The 16,579-nt window shown below is 42.1% G+C and overlaps 1 protein-coding gene across 1 annotated transcript in view; it reads right to left on the reverse strand.

Moving 5' to 3' along the window:
* Window positions 1-16,579, reverse strand: part of SLC1A7 (solute carrier family 1 member 7) — a 78,227-nt gene that overhangs the window by 28,755 nt on the left and 32,893 nt on the right. The window contains exon 3 of the mRNA XM_027838098.1: window positions 8,289-8,504. Coding sequence (XP_027693899.1) covers window positions 8,289-8,504 — 216 coding nt within the window. The remainder of the gene's footprint in view (window positions 1-8,288; window positions 8,505-16,579) is intronic.

A 16,579-nucleotide genomic window follows, 5' to 3' on the forward strand; every position in this document is an offset into this window, starting at 1 on the left:
TGTGTGTGTGTGTGTGTGTGTGTGTGTGTGTGTGTGTGTGTGTGTGTCTATCTGTCTGTCTGGGGGAGGGGGATTGGGGAAAGAGCTTACTTTTTCTTGGGATTTCCCTCATCCCGAGTCTTCTGCTCTGGAAAGGCTGTAGAGTCAATGAGTATCCTCAATACGCCTTTCTCTCCCACAGCTCAGTCCTTCCTCTGTTCTGCGCTTCCTCTAATTTCTTGAATATGGAGGTCTTAGAATCTTTCCCCTTTGATTCTCAGTTAGCTTACATTTATTCTACAAGCTGCTTAGTGGTGAACCAGTGTCTCACACAATGACTGACTGATTCAAGGAGGTGCACAGTGCCTGTCCATTTGCTGTTCGGTGGTTTCAGCCACGTCTGACTCTTTGTGACCACATCTGGGTTTTTTTAGGCAAAGATCCTGGAGTGGTTCGCCATCTTCTTGTCCTGTCCATACCCATTTCTGATTGTTCCATTCAATCAAAAAGTGTTCTTATATAGTCTTGTCATTGGAACCAAATGGTGTTGGTCTAAACCATCATTGCAGTCTCAATGACAAGCTGGTGCTATCTGCTTATTGAAAGGAATTGGAGCTTCACTGTCTCCTCCAATCTTCCCGGAGCAGTTTGTCTGTCCTTTCTTCGCTCCATCACCCTAGCTTCATTTACTTAATCTGTTTACATGTTGTACTCCATCAGGAGAATGGAAATTCCTTGGTAGTGGTAGAGTGGAAAGGACACTCATTCTGGAGTCAGAAGAGGTGGGTTGAAATCCTCCTTTTGGTGCTTAGACAAGTTACTTCTGCTCACTTGATCTCAGTGACCTCATCTGTGGTAGATGCTTAATACAGGTTTAGTGAGTTGAATTGAAATGAATGCTTTGATTCTATAATAACACTTCTGCCTTCCTCCCCCTTTCTAGGTCCTCTCTGCCTTTCGAGGCCCAGACCAAACCTAACCTCCTTCAAGGAAGCTCTCCTGATCCCTTCAGTCTGTAGTAATTCCTCCCTCTTCTGGGCCCTTATACTGCTAACTGCCTGAGCACACATCGAACCTTGGGTCATTACTCTCCTGCCTTGTACTTTTAGCAAGTGCTTTCCAGACTGACTTAGGTTTGATTTTTTTTAGGCATTTGGGGTTAAGTGACCTGCCCAGGGTCACACAGCTAGTAAGTGTCAAGTGTTTGGTCTGAGGCCAGATTTGAACTCAGGTACTCCTGACTTCAGGGCTGGTGTGCTATCCACTGTGCCACCTAGCTGCCCCTAAAGACTGGCTTAGGAAGTGAAGGGTTAAGTCATAAATTCAAACTTACTGCCTCCATTGTACTTCTTCACTAATATTTCATCCACTGAGTCATGAAGCTTCTTATCCAAATTCCCATTGACTTAGCACACAAGTCATCCATTTAGAGAAGCATTCACTGCTAAATAAATGGAATGAGAAAAGGAGCTAGAGAATCTGATGAGTCCTTTGCCTTTAAAAACTTATGAGCCCAAGAATGGCACAAATTCAACATAATAAGCTCCCATTTTAATAGTGCTTTTAAGATCTAAAAAGCACTTTTCTTTCAATAATTCCAGGAAAAAGTGTTGCAAGTTCTACAGTCTACAAATGAAGAAAATGAACTTTGGTACTTAGCATAGTGCCTGGCAATAGTAAGCATTAATGAATTCTGCTTAATTCATTACTTTTTACCTGAAATCAAAATTGATGAGAATAACATTTACCCCGTTCCTGTTTGGGGATAACTCTCCTATTCTCCACAATCTTTCAAATATCTCTGCCCCAAACATCACAACAGCAATTCTTTTTCAAGCACCCAAGAATATAGCTCTGCTGGACCAGGTGACTTGAACTCTTCAAGGGCAGCTAAAAGCTTTCTTATTGCCTCTTTATTGCTCTTGGGTCTCAACTTGCTATTAGCTATTTTGGGGTTGTTATTCTAACCTTTCAGGCACTAAAGTCATTCTCTTTGTCAGAGAGAACAGCAGCAGAATAAACAGGCATCCCAACTGCAACAAACATGATATCCAGTCTTTGCAGGAAGACTTCCACTGATGGGAATCTCACCACTTCTCACAGGAGAAGATGAGTGAGTCATAAGTAGATCTTCACATGGACAATGTTTGTAGGGGAAATTCTACCACGTCCCCAGAGACTCTATGGAATCCCTTATCCCTGATACCCCCCACTGCCTACCTAAACCCTTGCCATCACCCTTCCTTACTCTCTGCCCAAGGAATGAGGAGAGGGCCACTTAATCACCCAATTTTCCAAAACAAATGGCCTCTGGGCTGAGAACAACCATGGAAACCATCAAACCAAAAGGATCAATTTTCACTGAGTTAGAAGCGACCATAGCCAGAGAATAAACTTGGAATGCTGGACTTTCCCACAGCCCCCAACCAACACTGAGAATCCCAGAGTCAGGGAATCTTGGCCACAAAATCTTAGAATCCCAGAATCTGTCATCCATTTCCTAGGGCAGGATTCTCCTCAACCCCATGCAGCATCTATGGCAAGCAGTCGACCACCTCTTTGAGAATGCAGATAGGGGACTCGCTTCCCTGGGAAGCAGCTCATTCTCCTTTCCAGACAACTCTGCATGCTCAATGTCTTCCTTATACTACCCAAGGACTTCACTGGGTCTATGAACTCACTGACGTGGACATTCCCTCCAACAAAGCAGATTGCAATGTGCCCATGCCTCCCCACCCAACAACATACCTAGGTCCTTCTTTGTTTTCTCTTAACATTGGGAGGATAACATTGGGAGCAAAGATGTTGATTATTTGAGGGTTAGCCCTCACTCTTGACACATGACTAATCCACCCTTTTCCTGTCATCCTCATCCTTTATTCTGATTCTTTTTCATAATTCCCTATTTGTCATGTATTGTGGTTTGTTCATACCCACCAACAGCCTCTTAATTGTCCTTTGAGTGATACTCAATGTTAAGTCTTTGGAAACTTGTATTCCATGAATCACAGCCATGTAGGGACACCATTAGAATTATGGTATTAAAAAGAGCCATGCCAGCCTACATTCTTCTTCCTGCTTAATTCTGGATCCAAACTCTTGTCCATTTACTCTCTCTCTTTGTTTCAGGTTCCATAAATTATTCATCTGACTATTTGTCTGGTTAATGGGAAGGAATTCCTCATCAATTTGATTATTCCTATGTAGATGGTTATTCCAAACTCTTCTAACTGGTTATAAATCTTTTCCAGGAGGCTCTACAATATTTTATGTCAGATACAACTAGCCCAATGTCATTCATAAGCAGGAGCATATGGAAGCCTTCACCACTAATATGAAATCCCCTTTCAACATGGACTTTGCACCACGTCTCCTTCATGACAGTGGTGAACACCTTTGGGACATGGATGTCTCCATATTTTATGCCTTATCACATATGCATGAGTGTATATCTACCTATCTCTATCCCTTTCTATCTACCTATCTATCTATCAATACATGTATATATTTGCCTCTCCTGATATTAAAAATCAGGGAGAGCTGAACAAGGTTAACCCAATTGTTACGCCTTTCAAAAAATTTCACATTATTTTGATGGATGGATGGAGACACCACATTGGAAGAGATTCTTTCAGTCAGCATTTTGCTCTACTAAGTCAAAAAGGTTTTGAAATAGTAAAGAAATAATGAGCACAATGGGATCTTGCATTTGATGCTAAATATGTGGTTCACTTTGGAATATCATTTAAAAAAGCCTATCTGTTCCCAACTAATATCCCTATCAAGGATGACCTTGATGCATAAATATGTTTATATTATAACACATTGTTTTCTGAGATCTATATGCCATAAAATTTTATGAAAAAGGAAAGTAGGTATATAGTTAAATAGCTGTTGATGCTGTCTTGGTTGCCCTTAAGGGGAGTTAAGAAGGTCTGAGATTATTTTCCATGCCTTTAGTATCTTCTCTTTTTTCAGATACCTTATGATTCAACCCCTCAATGCTCTCACAGTTATGTCACCTCTAGCACAGGTCCCCTTTATGTACACTTGGTCTAACCTACTGGCTTTGGTTCCCTTTAGTCCCATTTCTCCCTCCAAGTACCTCTAGGACTGTGATGTTAGAGGTCAAGCATGGTGCCTCCACTTTCCTTGATGCTGAATAGAGTTTGTCATAAAAATCTTGTCTGATCTTTTCTCTTTTTCACCATTTTGTTGTCCTTCTTCCAGGCTCAACCTTAAATCCATCCAGAACGATTCTGTTTAGTTCACTTTAGCTCTCTCAGCAAGCTTTTTAAAACTGGGTTTTACCCTTCAGTGTTTCGCTCTGTTTTATGAGGCAATGCTGTTCATAAACTGCCATCATTCTTCTTTGTAAGATATTACAAATGAGCTTATGTTCAAAATGATATTGTCCTTGGCAGCCATATCTCTACTTGGTGAGTATGCCAAGCTACAAAAGTGCTTTTGGGGGTTCTTTCAGTTTCCCTATGGCATATGATTTATGTTGGTTGAACGTTAATCAATCAGATATCTATATTAAGTGCTTGTTATATTCTAGTCATTTAAAATAAACATTTATTGGGCACCTACTAAGAGCTAGGCAATATGCTAAGCACTAAGCTAGGTGCTGGGGATACGAGCATTTTATTAGCTGCCCAATATGTGCCAGGCATTGTTAGGTGCTGGATGTATGGGTATATGAAGATAATTATGAAACAGCCCCTGCCCTCAAGAAGCTTACATTCTTTTAGTTTATAGAACATCTCTATCTACAAATATATACAAAATGTACAAAGTAATACCTGGTAATTTCAGAGTGGGCAGAGGCACCAGCAGCTGGGGAATACCAAGATTCCTTGGAGTATTCATTTCATTTGATTAGATGATGCCTAATGCTATATGCAGCCCACCAAGACTCTTCTGGATTCAGACATCATCCGGGGGTTAGGTCTCCCTCCCTGCCTTGTACCATCTGTAGATTTGATGATGAGCTTGCCACCCATGCCTTTGTCTAAATCTCTGCTAAAAATGTTGAGCAGCTCAAGGGAGAAGACCCTCATTCACTCCATTTAGGATGAATTTTAGCTAGCCTTCTCAGTCAGTGATGGTCCTCCCCTCCTCCGACAGCACCTCTCAGGGTATGGAACTGTAACTTTCTCTTATGATTTCTCTCTGTTTGCTTCTTGCCAGAGATTCCACGCGGACTGGGCATGTGTCTTATCTAAATTCTGTTCCTTCCTCGGTGCCCTGAAGTGTTGGAGGAGTTGACATGGGATTTGGGCCCAGTTCTGTGGTTAGTTGTGTTTATGTCTGATTTTGTGCCCCCCCTCCCCCCGACTGTGGGCTCAGAGAGCAGTTTGGCTGGGAGTACTGGGAGATGAGTCTAAACCTTTAGGCTCTTGGACTCCTTTTGAGTTAGGATAAGGAGAGGTTCATTTTGGGTGTGAGTCTATCTGGAGACAGGCTCAGAAATGGGGGGCGGGGCAAGGATACATTTAACCAACCACAAAGTATCACAGCAGACTGGATACATAGTAGGTGTGATACAAATGCTTTTCCCTTTCCTGCCCCGCTTCTGAACTCCCTTCCAGAGCTCTAATCCCATGATTCTTCAAATACATGAGGGTTGCTAGCACATCTCCCCCGAGCCTTCTCTTCCAAACTATACATTCCCAGTTCTTTCCAACAGTCCTCACAGGATATGGACAGAAGACCCTTCACTATACTGGTTGTCTTCCTCTGGACACTCTCCTGTTTATCAACTTCCTTCCTAAGATGTGGTTCCCGGAACAGAATTCAGGACTCCAGATGTGGTCTGAGGAGGGCAGAGGATAGTGTGACTATCAGCTTCTTAGTCCTGGGAGCTCTTCCTCTCCTAACACCTTTAGTGGTTACTCTGGCATCTCCCTCTTCTGGTACACCTGAATCCCTCCCCCGCAGGCAGACCTCTTTTCCCTTCATCCTCTCCAGGACCCAGAGCACCTCCCCCCCACCCCGCCCAGCTCTCATTCTCCCCTCATCTTTGCTTTCAGTCAAGGCTTCCCCTGTAGCACCTAAAGAGGGCTGCTCCCAAGGAACCCACCACCCCAGTGCATTACTGGAGAGCTTGAGACAGTGGGGGGGTTAGGTGGGAAGAGTACTGACTTTGGTATTGGAAATTCTGGCAAAGAATCTCATCTTTAACACTTACTAGCTGAGGGCCTTTGGGTCTGAGCCCTAAGTTTTTTTTTTTTGTCTTTTTTTTGTGAAATGAGGACCACAGATCTAGAACTGGAGGGAATCCTAAAGACTTTCTAGTCCAATCCCCTCATTTTACATGTGGAGAAACTGAGGCCCAGGGAAGTGAAGAGATTTGCCCAAGGTCATGCTGGCAGTAAATAAGAGAGTCAGGATTTGAACCCAGAAACTCTGAGTCAGTGTTCATGCTATTTTGCTCTTTCCCTCACAAGACTGCGGAAAGAAAAGTGCTTTGTGGACAGAATTATAAAGTTGGGATGGATCTTGGAGGCATCAGATCCAACCTATGTCTGGATGAAACTCCTGTCTACACTACATCCAACAAGTATTCATCCAGTCCTTGTTTGAAGACTTTTAGTGGGGAAAAACAGCCACCACTTTCCAAGGCAGCCCCTCCCAGTCTGGGTCAACTCTCATTGTGAGAGTGTTTTCCTAGACATGGAACCTACACAGACAGGATACAGCTGATGGTTCCCTCACCAGAGAACCCCTTATTGTTTGAGGACACTTCAGCCCTAGGTCTTCTTCTCCCAGTTCCTTCAGCTAATCCTTGAAGAGTATGGTCTCCAGACCCTTTATGAACCTGCTTGCTCAGCTCTGTATGCTATCTAGACAATTGTGGTGCCCAGAAAATGACACAGTTCTCCAGGAGGGAGCACAATGGGGCAATTGACTCCCTCTTTCTAGACCCTCTGCAGCCAAAGATCACATTCCCAGATTTGTTGGTGATGTTCACTCAGACTTCAGACTTGTTAGAGCAAGGATCTAAAGGAAACCATCCCCTTAAAAAAAGAATAAAAATAAAAACAAGATATGTTCTTATTAATTAAAAGAACTCCAAACCAATATACTTAAATAATAATAGATTGATGCCAAAAAATGGGAAATGGATAGAGGAGTGGACATTGACACAGATTATGACCTTTTCCTAAAGAAGTTTAATGGATGTAAGTCAATTGCCACAGCAAGGAGACCCATATAGGGTTGTTCTATCAGTACATATATTTGGACAGAGGCCACAAATTAACAATGTTCTGAGCCCAGAATTGAATAGGATGAAGTGAGCAGGCTGGGTTGCCTTTGAAAAGCTGTGCAGTTCTATTAATGACCTCTAGCCTTCCCTTTAACAAAAATTCTACACTAGTCAGACTGCTATATCTGCCAAGGATTGGGCATCACAGCATACTAGACCTACCAGCTCTCTGGCTAGCTATGTGGGTAGGTGTCATCTGCCCATGATTCAAAGTAAGATTCTCCCTTTGCTATTTGAAATCTATTCTGGGAGCAGAGGCAGGGACTATTGTATATGCCAAGTGCCTCACACATTATTATTATTATTATTTTTTTACCAGACCTGAGATTTCATTAGTATAAGGAACTTCCTCTCCCATTACATATCAGCCTCTATTTTTCAATGTCTGGTCTCAGAAAATTTCCTGAGTTCTTACTTAACTAAGGCATTAAATGATTTGTCCGAACTTGAACCAAGGTCATGCTGGCTCTGAGGCTAGCTTTCTGTCCAGGGGCCTAACCACCCACTACCAACCACCAACAAATTGAGTTTTGAGAAAATATCTTGACTCTTACAATGAAGAAGGAAAATTCAGAAGCACAGATAGCTGCAAGGATGTCCTGCCTTCCCTGCCCATCTGTTTGCTTTCTTCCAGGGTTCTGAATGGTTCTGAGTAGTTCTGAGTGATTCTCCTGGTTCCTGGCTCATGGTAAACTCCTTTAGTGCAGGCATCTTGTCTTAATCGCACAGAGGTTCTCAGGAAATCAATCAAATCTTGCTTATTGGTTTAGATTCCAAAGCTCATTGCTCATGGATTATTTGCTGGTTGATTGACTTTTTTTTAGATTATCCATGTCAATATCCCTCCAGGGGCCCAGATAACTAAGAAGTGACTTATTTTCCTTTGGTAATTTCCTTGGGAAGATATTAGGGCAGGTTTCCCCTCTCCCTTTTTTTTTTAAGCCAGGGGAAGAGCTTCCTGCTGGGTGATTAGCCAGTGAGAAGCAGCCCCCACTTAGGAGCCAGACTGGTGGAGATTGCAGAGAAGTGAAATTACCTGATTAGGTCCAGCAGGGCATCAGCCGAGCTCATGATGGGTTTCCCACTCTGGCCAGTGGTTTCCTTCTGAGCTGCACCACCAGGGTGGATGATGGAGACCATGATAATACCCACAATGACGGCGACAAAGGTGGTCCAGAGGTAGTAGGCCACAGTGAGGATTCCTAAGTGGCTGGAGGTCTTGGCATCCAGGGATGCAAGGCCTGACATCAGGCTGGGAGAGAAAGGACAGAGTATTAGAGCTGTTCACCAGTCACTCAATCAATAGACAAGCATTTATTGAGCTTTGACTGTATACTGAGCATTTAGCTGGGTACTGAGGATACAAAGTCAAAAGTGACCCACACTTTCTTCTCCTAAAGAACTTACATTCTGCTGGGGAAAACAAATGTGCTCATAAAGGAATATGCAAAATATATACAGAATTAATACATGGAGACTGATGGCTGGAGGTCTTGGAAAAAGTCACAGGTAGAATAGACTGTGACACTTGAGCTGCATTTTGAAGGCAAGGAGGGATGCTAAGAGCAGAGGTGAAGAGGAAATGCATTCCAGGCATGGGGAACAGCTTGTGCTAAAGTATGGAGGCTAGAGATGGCATCTCTGTTATAAGTCATAGAACCTTAGAACAACATGGAACTTTAGAACAGCAATCCCTTAGAACCATGTAGAATCCTAGAACTTTGGCATAGGATATAACCATAGCATGCATAGAACATTCAATATTTAGACGTTTAGAGACATATAACCAGTAGTGTGCTGGAACCAGATCTTACCAGCTAGAGAGAGTTCAGTGTGAGCATTTACACCTTGGAAAGTGGCAAATGCTATAAATAATGTGTGTATTATATTATTATATATATACCATATATACTATATATGTACTATATATGATAGTATATGTAATATAATTAAATAATATAAATAAATGCTATAAATCAGCATTACTAATTAATTAAAATTATTATTTTGTTGATTATCTAGACTTAAGAAAGTATTGGAGAAAATCTTAATAATGCTATTTAAACTTAACTAATCCCATGTGGTAGGGAGTGGGATGCATTGTTATCTCTGTTCCATCATTACTCCTTCCTACCCTACCTTCAATCTGTCATGTTCCGGGACTCCAGCCTCCCCCTCCATCCAACTTTCTACCCTGGGGCCTCAGGTTTCTGATTGGTGAGCATTCATCATTTCTGGCAAGGGGCACCTCTTCCCCACCCTCAAATACTCTTTTCCTCTCTCTTCCTCACCTCCTACCCCATTCTTTACTCTAGCTCTGAGAACAACAATCAGCCCACCACCATCAAAATCCACCTCCCTGGCTAACACTACCCTATGTGTGTTGTCTTCTATTAGAATGTAAACTCTTTGAGGGTTTCTCCCTCAGCAGCCAGTTCCTGGTGAGGCCACAACTGGGGTATAATGTTCAGTTATGGCGGACATAGTTTAGGAAGAGTGGTGGTGACTTCAGACAGTCACTTTCCTTCTCTCTGTTGTGGAGTGGGAAGAATAATGGCTTGGGAGTGAGGAGATTTGAGTTCTAGTCCTGACTTGTGTGAAATTATTCTGTGCTCTTAAGCCACTTCCCCATTCTTATCCTCAGTTTCCCACTTTGTAACATTAGCAAGCTGGACTAAATGATACCCAATGTCCTTCCCAGTTCTGGGATTCCATGACCCTATGATCTTTCCTACTTTTAGTTGCCAACACTCTCTTGAAGTGGAATAATCTGCCCAGAAAGGTAGTAAATTTCTCATCACTCAGGTCTTCAGATGGAGCTTGGATAGCCACTTATAAGCGGTGTCATAGAGGGAATTCCACTTCTGGGGCAGATGCTCTCTGAGATCTTTTCTAACTCAGACACTCCATAGGCCATGACCATTGTCTTTAAACGTCTTAAAGGCCCTCGTCATGGGCATGAGGGAATAGATTGATTCCATCTTGCTTCAGGGTTGGACTTGGTGGTCCTATGTGGTGCTGAGATGTTGTGTTCTTGTCTCTTATAACTTCTAAAAGGCTTCTAATAGTTTTTGGAAGCAACATTGGTTTTGCAGTCAAGAGGCATGAGTTGTAATCTTGGTTCTGACATTTACTAGCCTTGGGTAAGTCACTGCCCCTCAGGTTCCAGCTCTGCAAGATGAGAGGATTGGTTCAAGAGATCCCTTCCAGTTCCATCTCAAGGATCCTGTAATTTCCAAGGCCCCTTCTAACTGTGGTCTGTGGTCCTTTTAAGCTCACCCCATACCATCATTATTGTTGGGTAGGGGTGCCACCCTGTGGCCAGCATAGGTTTTCATTGCCTTCAAGGCCATTGGTACACCTGGGCTACCCAGGGGAGATGCTCCTCAGGAAAGTCACATGATATTTTCCCAGAAGCCTTTAGAAAAATCAGCACTGCCTTTTCCCGGAGGTGGGGTTTGAGGGTGGGGAAGTAAGTCCCTGGACACCTGGCCTTGACCCCACACCTTTTGCTGGCACGGTATGGATTGGAGACACTTCGTGAGCATAGAAACAACCCAAAATAGAAGGAAATCAATTCATAGACTGTCCTAGTTGGAATGGACCTTTGAGGCCGCCTAGTACAACCACCATCCTTGAAAGATGACAAAAGGGAGCTCCAAAGAGGAGTGACTGATCCAAGGTCACAAAGCAAATTTCTAGGTCTGGAGCCCAGGTCTCCGTATTCCTGAAGTCCAGCACTCTCCCCAATGCCCTGCACTGCCTCTCTTCCATCTAATCTCTAGTCTTTATGGTGGATTCGGGGGACTGAAAAGAAGGGTTGCTCCTTGTCAGGAGGCCCAGCCAGATTAATTAACTTGGGGGAAGGGAAGCATTTGCTCTTCTGCTCAGCATTTGCTGAGCCAAAGAGATTCCCTCACCCACCCACCCATACAGACTTAGCAAAGGAAAAGTCCGCCCTGAAAGATAAAGCAAACCTTTGCTGGCTTTTCAACCACATTTGTAACAACTCGTCTCTCCTCCTTCTTGGCCTTCTTCTTCAAGATTCGTGGGAAAGGCTGAGGGCCTTCTCTGAATGGGTGTCTGGGCTCATTGGGAGGGGAAGGGCACAGGAGTGAGGAAGAAGCAGCCCCTGCCTTCCTAGACCTCACAGTCGAAGAAGGGTGTCTCTTCATTACTAGAAGGTACTTGGAGACCCCAAGTCCAAGTGCCCCATTTTACAAATGAGGAAACTGAGGCTCATGATCTCACAAGGGGGCAGAGCTGTGAAATACACTGCCATGTCCTCAGTATGGTACAATGAGGGAAAAAATCATTGAATTTGGAGACAGAGGGTTTGGGTTGGAATCCCAGCTCTGTTATTTACTGTCTAGGTAACTGTGGGCCAGTCACTTCATTTCTCCAGGCCTCAATTTCCTCATCTGTAAAATGAGGATGTTGGACTAACTGACTTTTCAGGACAAGTCCAGCACTATATCTATCAAAAAAGAGGAAAAGACTCAAAATGATTTATAGCAGCTCTTTTAATGATTTCAAAAGATGAGAACCTGAGGGGGTACCCATCAATTGGGGAATGTCTAAACAAGTTATGGCATATGAATGTGATGTAATAATATTATTGTGCTGTTAGAAATGATGAAGGACAGCTAAGTGGCACAGTGGATAGAGTGCTGGACCTGGAGTCAGGAAGACCTGAGTTCAAATCTGGCCTCAGACACTTACTAGCTGTGTGCCCTTGGGCAAATCACTTAACTCTGTTTGCCTCAGTGTCCCCATATGTCAAATGATCTGGAGAAGGAAATGGCACAAACCACTCCAGTATCTCTGCCCCAAAAACCCCAATTGGGGTCACAGAGAGTTGAACACAACTGGAACAACATTAACAACAACAAGAAAAGAAATGATGAAGGGGATGGTTTCAGAAAAACCTAGGAAACATTTTATGAACTGATGCACAGTAAAGTGAGAAGAACCAGAAGAACAATTTATACAAGGGCAACAAAATGGTAAAGTCAAAAAAGACTTAAGATCTCTGATGAAGGCAAAGACCAACTCCAATTCCAGAGGATGGATGAGGAAGCCTACCACCCAATCCCTGACAGAGAGGGGAGAGACTCGTGACACAGCCTAAGACATGTTTTTGGGCATGGCCAACGTGGGAATTTGTTTCGCTCAACTGTGAGTATTTGTTACAAGTGTTTGACTTTTCTTCTTTGATGAGGAGGTAGGGGAAAAAGAGGGAGGGAGAATAAATAACTGCCTGTTAACTGAAAATATGATTGAAAAAAACTTTAAAAAGAACTTCAAACATCAAGCAACACTTAAGCACTCACTGTGTGTAAAGTTACCATCCTCTGGATACTCTCCAGTTTATCATTATCCTCCCTAAAATGTGGCAGGCAGAACTAAACATGATATTCCAGATGTGTCTAACCAGGACAGAGGGGGTAATTACCTCCTTAGTCTATGCCTCTCTGCTACTGGGATAATTTTTTTGACTGCTTTGTTACACTGTGGACTTACATTCAAACTTGCATCCACTGAAACCTCTAGATCCTTTTCATCTTATCCTGTACTTGTGAAGTCAGTTTTTAAAACTCAAGCATAAGGCTTTAACATTTGTTCCTATAAATTTTATTTTCTGCATTGCCTATTTAGCTCAATGTTCTAACCTGCTGAGTTTATTTTGGAGACTGGTTCCATCATCTAACATGTTTGCTATCAAACTTTGTCAGCTTTGTGTCATCTGAAAATTTCATAAACGTTTTTTCTATGCTTTCATCTACTCCACTGATGAAAATGTTAAACAACACAGATGTAAGGGCAGATCCCCAGGGCACTCCACGGAAGACCACCTTTAGAGTTGACATTGGACTCCTGACTATCTTTTGAGTCTAGCCATTGAGTCATATCTAAATCAGCGGATTCATCTGTTTTGGATGAATTGGGCTGGCTCTCAATGAGCCCTTTCTCTTTGTAGAAATTCATCAACTGCTCCTTTACGTAGAATTTTGCCAGGAACCAAAGTCAAACTTGCTGGCCTAGCACTTGAAGACTTCCCTCTCCCCCTTCTCTGGAAAACAGGCACAACAGTTGTTCTTTTCAAACCTGCAGACTTTCTCCTATTCTCCTGAGTCTCTCAAAGATCCCTGATGGGGGTTTATCAATCCTATCCCAGCTTTTTCAGGACCCAAGCATGGATTCCATCAGGGCTTGGGGAATTGGGGTCATCGAGGTCAACCAGGTATTCTCTTATTACTAACCTATTTATCTTAGCTTTCCATCCCACATCAACTGCTTTTATTTTGTCTTTTAATGTCCACAGGGACAGACAGAGACAGAGAGATAGAGACAGAGAGACAGAGACAGAAAGATAAAGAGAGAGAAAGAGACAGAGAGATAGAGGCAAAGACAGAGAGAGTCCCAGCAGATGACTAAATAATTGGAGCTTCTCATCACTTGGCATCACAACTCTGCCCTGGGCTTGTGATGTATTTACTAAACTCCTTATCCACTTCCTCTCTCTGTCCAAGTGTCTGGAGGACCCGCTAATGATACTATTGCTTATATTTCTAGTTCAGTTGATCTCCACCCACATCCCTGCTACCAGGTTTGTCCCATTCTATTTCTTGGATTTCCTTTTTTTAGGCAATCGGGGTTAAGTGATTTGCCCATGGTCACACAGTTAGTAAATATCAAGAGTTTGGTCTGAGGTCAGATTTGAGCTCAGGTCCTCCTGACTTCAGGGCCAGTGCTCTATCCACTGCACCACCTAGCTGCCCCTAAACTACATCTTTTTAATGTACAGTGTTACCCTGCCCCTCCCCCCTTTCCCATAAGGTGGGCCAATCCAGAACCATATTCCAGTCATCAGACCCATCTCACCAAGTCTCCATCATATTCATGAGGGCCGAATTGACTTCTGGCTTTAGGATCTCCAGTACCCATAGTTTGAGCATTTATGTATAGGTATGTAAGGTCATGAATTTGTATAGAATCATGGGATTATAGTTCTAGAAGTGGAAGGGACCTCAGAGGTCATATCATCCAACACCCTTCATTCTATATAAGGGGAAACTGAGACCCAGAAAGGTTAAGTGACTCATCCAAGGTCACACAGGTAGAAAGTATCAGAAACGGGATGGCTGACTCCCTTCTCAGATTTTGTCTCCTATGAATTCCTAGGCCTCTTCACTGAACCTCTTTGTGGTCTCCAGTTTAGTAGATCTATACACAGGCAGTTTTTTCTCTCTCCACAGCTTTTCAGTTTAATGTTCTTCTGATTAATTTTGTAAGACTCTAGGGAGATACATTTGTACCAGTACATTTTATAGAGCTGGAAAGATCACTAATGAAACTCATATGGAAGAATAGAAGGTCAAGAATCTCAAGGGTAATTAATAATGAAAAAAAGGGTGAAGGAAGAGGCCCAGCAGTACCAGATCTTACACCATACTACAAAGTGGCAATCAAAACAAAAAATGATTTGGTACTATTTAAAAAAAGAGGTCAATCAGTGGGACAGATTAAATACCAACATACAGAGGTGAGCAAACACAGTATCCTAATATTTGATAAAACCCAAAGACCCCAGTTCCTGGGAGAAGGACTCACTATTTAACAAAAATTTATGAGGAAGCTGGACGGTAGTCTGGCAGAAATTCCATTTAGACCATACCCTCACACCATACACTAAAAAAGCTCCAAATCTATAACCTAGATATAAAAGGTTACACCATAAACAAATTAGAGGAGGGAGGAAGAAATTACCTTTCTGATCCATGGATAGGGAGAAGACTTCATGACTACACAAGCAATAGAGAGGATCACGTAAGATAAAATGAATAATCTTTACATGAAATTAAAAAAATATAATTGAAGCAAGTTTCTCTGGTAAAGGAACATCCAAGATAAGGAACTGATTCAAATTTATAAAACTAAGAGCCATTCCCCAATAGATAACTGGTCAAAGAATATGACAAAGGCACTTTTCAAAGGAATAAATCTAAGCTATCAGTAACCATATCAAAATGCTCTAAATCACTAATAATTAGAGAAATGCAAATTATAACAGCACTGATGTTTCACTTCAAACCTATCAGATTGGCAAAGTTGATAAAGGGAAAATGACAAATGCTGGAGGGACTGGGGAAAGCAGGTACTCTAATGCACTGTTGGTGGAGGTGTGAACTGGTCCAGCCATTCTGGAAAGCAATTTAGAACCATGCCCAAGAAGTTACTAAAAATAACCCAGTGGTACGACTACTATGCCCATACCCCCAAAGAAATCAAAGAAAGAGGAAAGGGACCTATATGCAAAAGTATTTATAGAAGCTCTTTTCATAATAACCCCAAATGGTAAATGAAGGTGGGAGGAGTCCTCTTTTGGGGAATGCCTAAATAAATTATGGCCTATGAATATAATTGAATATCACTGAGCCATAAGAAATGATGAAATGAATGATTTCAAAGAAAATTGGGAAGACCTCTTATGAACTGATCCAGAGTGAACAGAACCATGAGAAAAATTTATACAATGAGAGCAACATTATAGAGAAAAATGACATCGAAAAACTTCAAAACTCTCATCAACACAATGATAAACTACAAGTCTAAAAAAACAAAAATGAAACATACCACTCATCTCCTGCCAAAGGAGGTGCTAAACTTAAAATGCAGACTGAGAAATACATTTTCAGACTTGACCAATGTGGGAATGTTTTGCCAAACTCTGCAGCTATATATAGAAGGTTTTATTTTTGGGGTTTGTTTTTTTTTGATCAATTTGGGGGAGAGAAACAGAGGAAGGGACAGATTTTTAAAAAACTAAAACAACAAAGAATATTTGCTATGCTATACCACATTTGTTCTTAATATAGTTTATTGCTGTGCAGTGGTATTGATCAGAACTAAAGCACCAACACTGAACTACACTGCCAAAAAGAACAGTGAAAATACATCGCATCATCTTGTCGCTAAAAAAAGTAATTCAACATACTGCCTTGGTGCTGTAGGACTGCTATTGATATTGCTGTTGTTGGGAATGAACAGGAAGTATTCATTGAAAAAATGTATTAAGAGCACAGGATTTAAAATGGACATCGTTTGTATTTTTAAATGTTGTACGGCCAAGACATATATATTATATAATAAAAGAAAAAGAAAAGTTCGTTCCATCTTCCACCATGGCCAGGAGCCTCCATTTTAAGCTATGGTCCAGAAATCTGAATCCTGTTGACATACCATCTTTCTTAACCAGCTGTTCACTTTCCAAATCTGTCTTTCTCTTCTGAAGCCTTTGACTTCAAGCCAGAGCTGTGATGAAAA

The sequence above is a fragment of the Vombatus ursinus genome, unplaced genomic scaffold (assembly GCF_900497805.2).
Source record: "Vombatus ursinus unplaced genomic scaffold, bare-nosed wombat genome assembly UNPS02014825.1, whole genome shotgun sequence".
Classification (NCBI taxonomy): Eukaryota; Metazoa; Chordata; class Mammalia; order Diprotodontia; family Vombatidae; genus Vombatus; species Vombatus ursinus.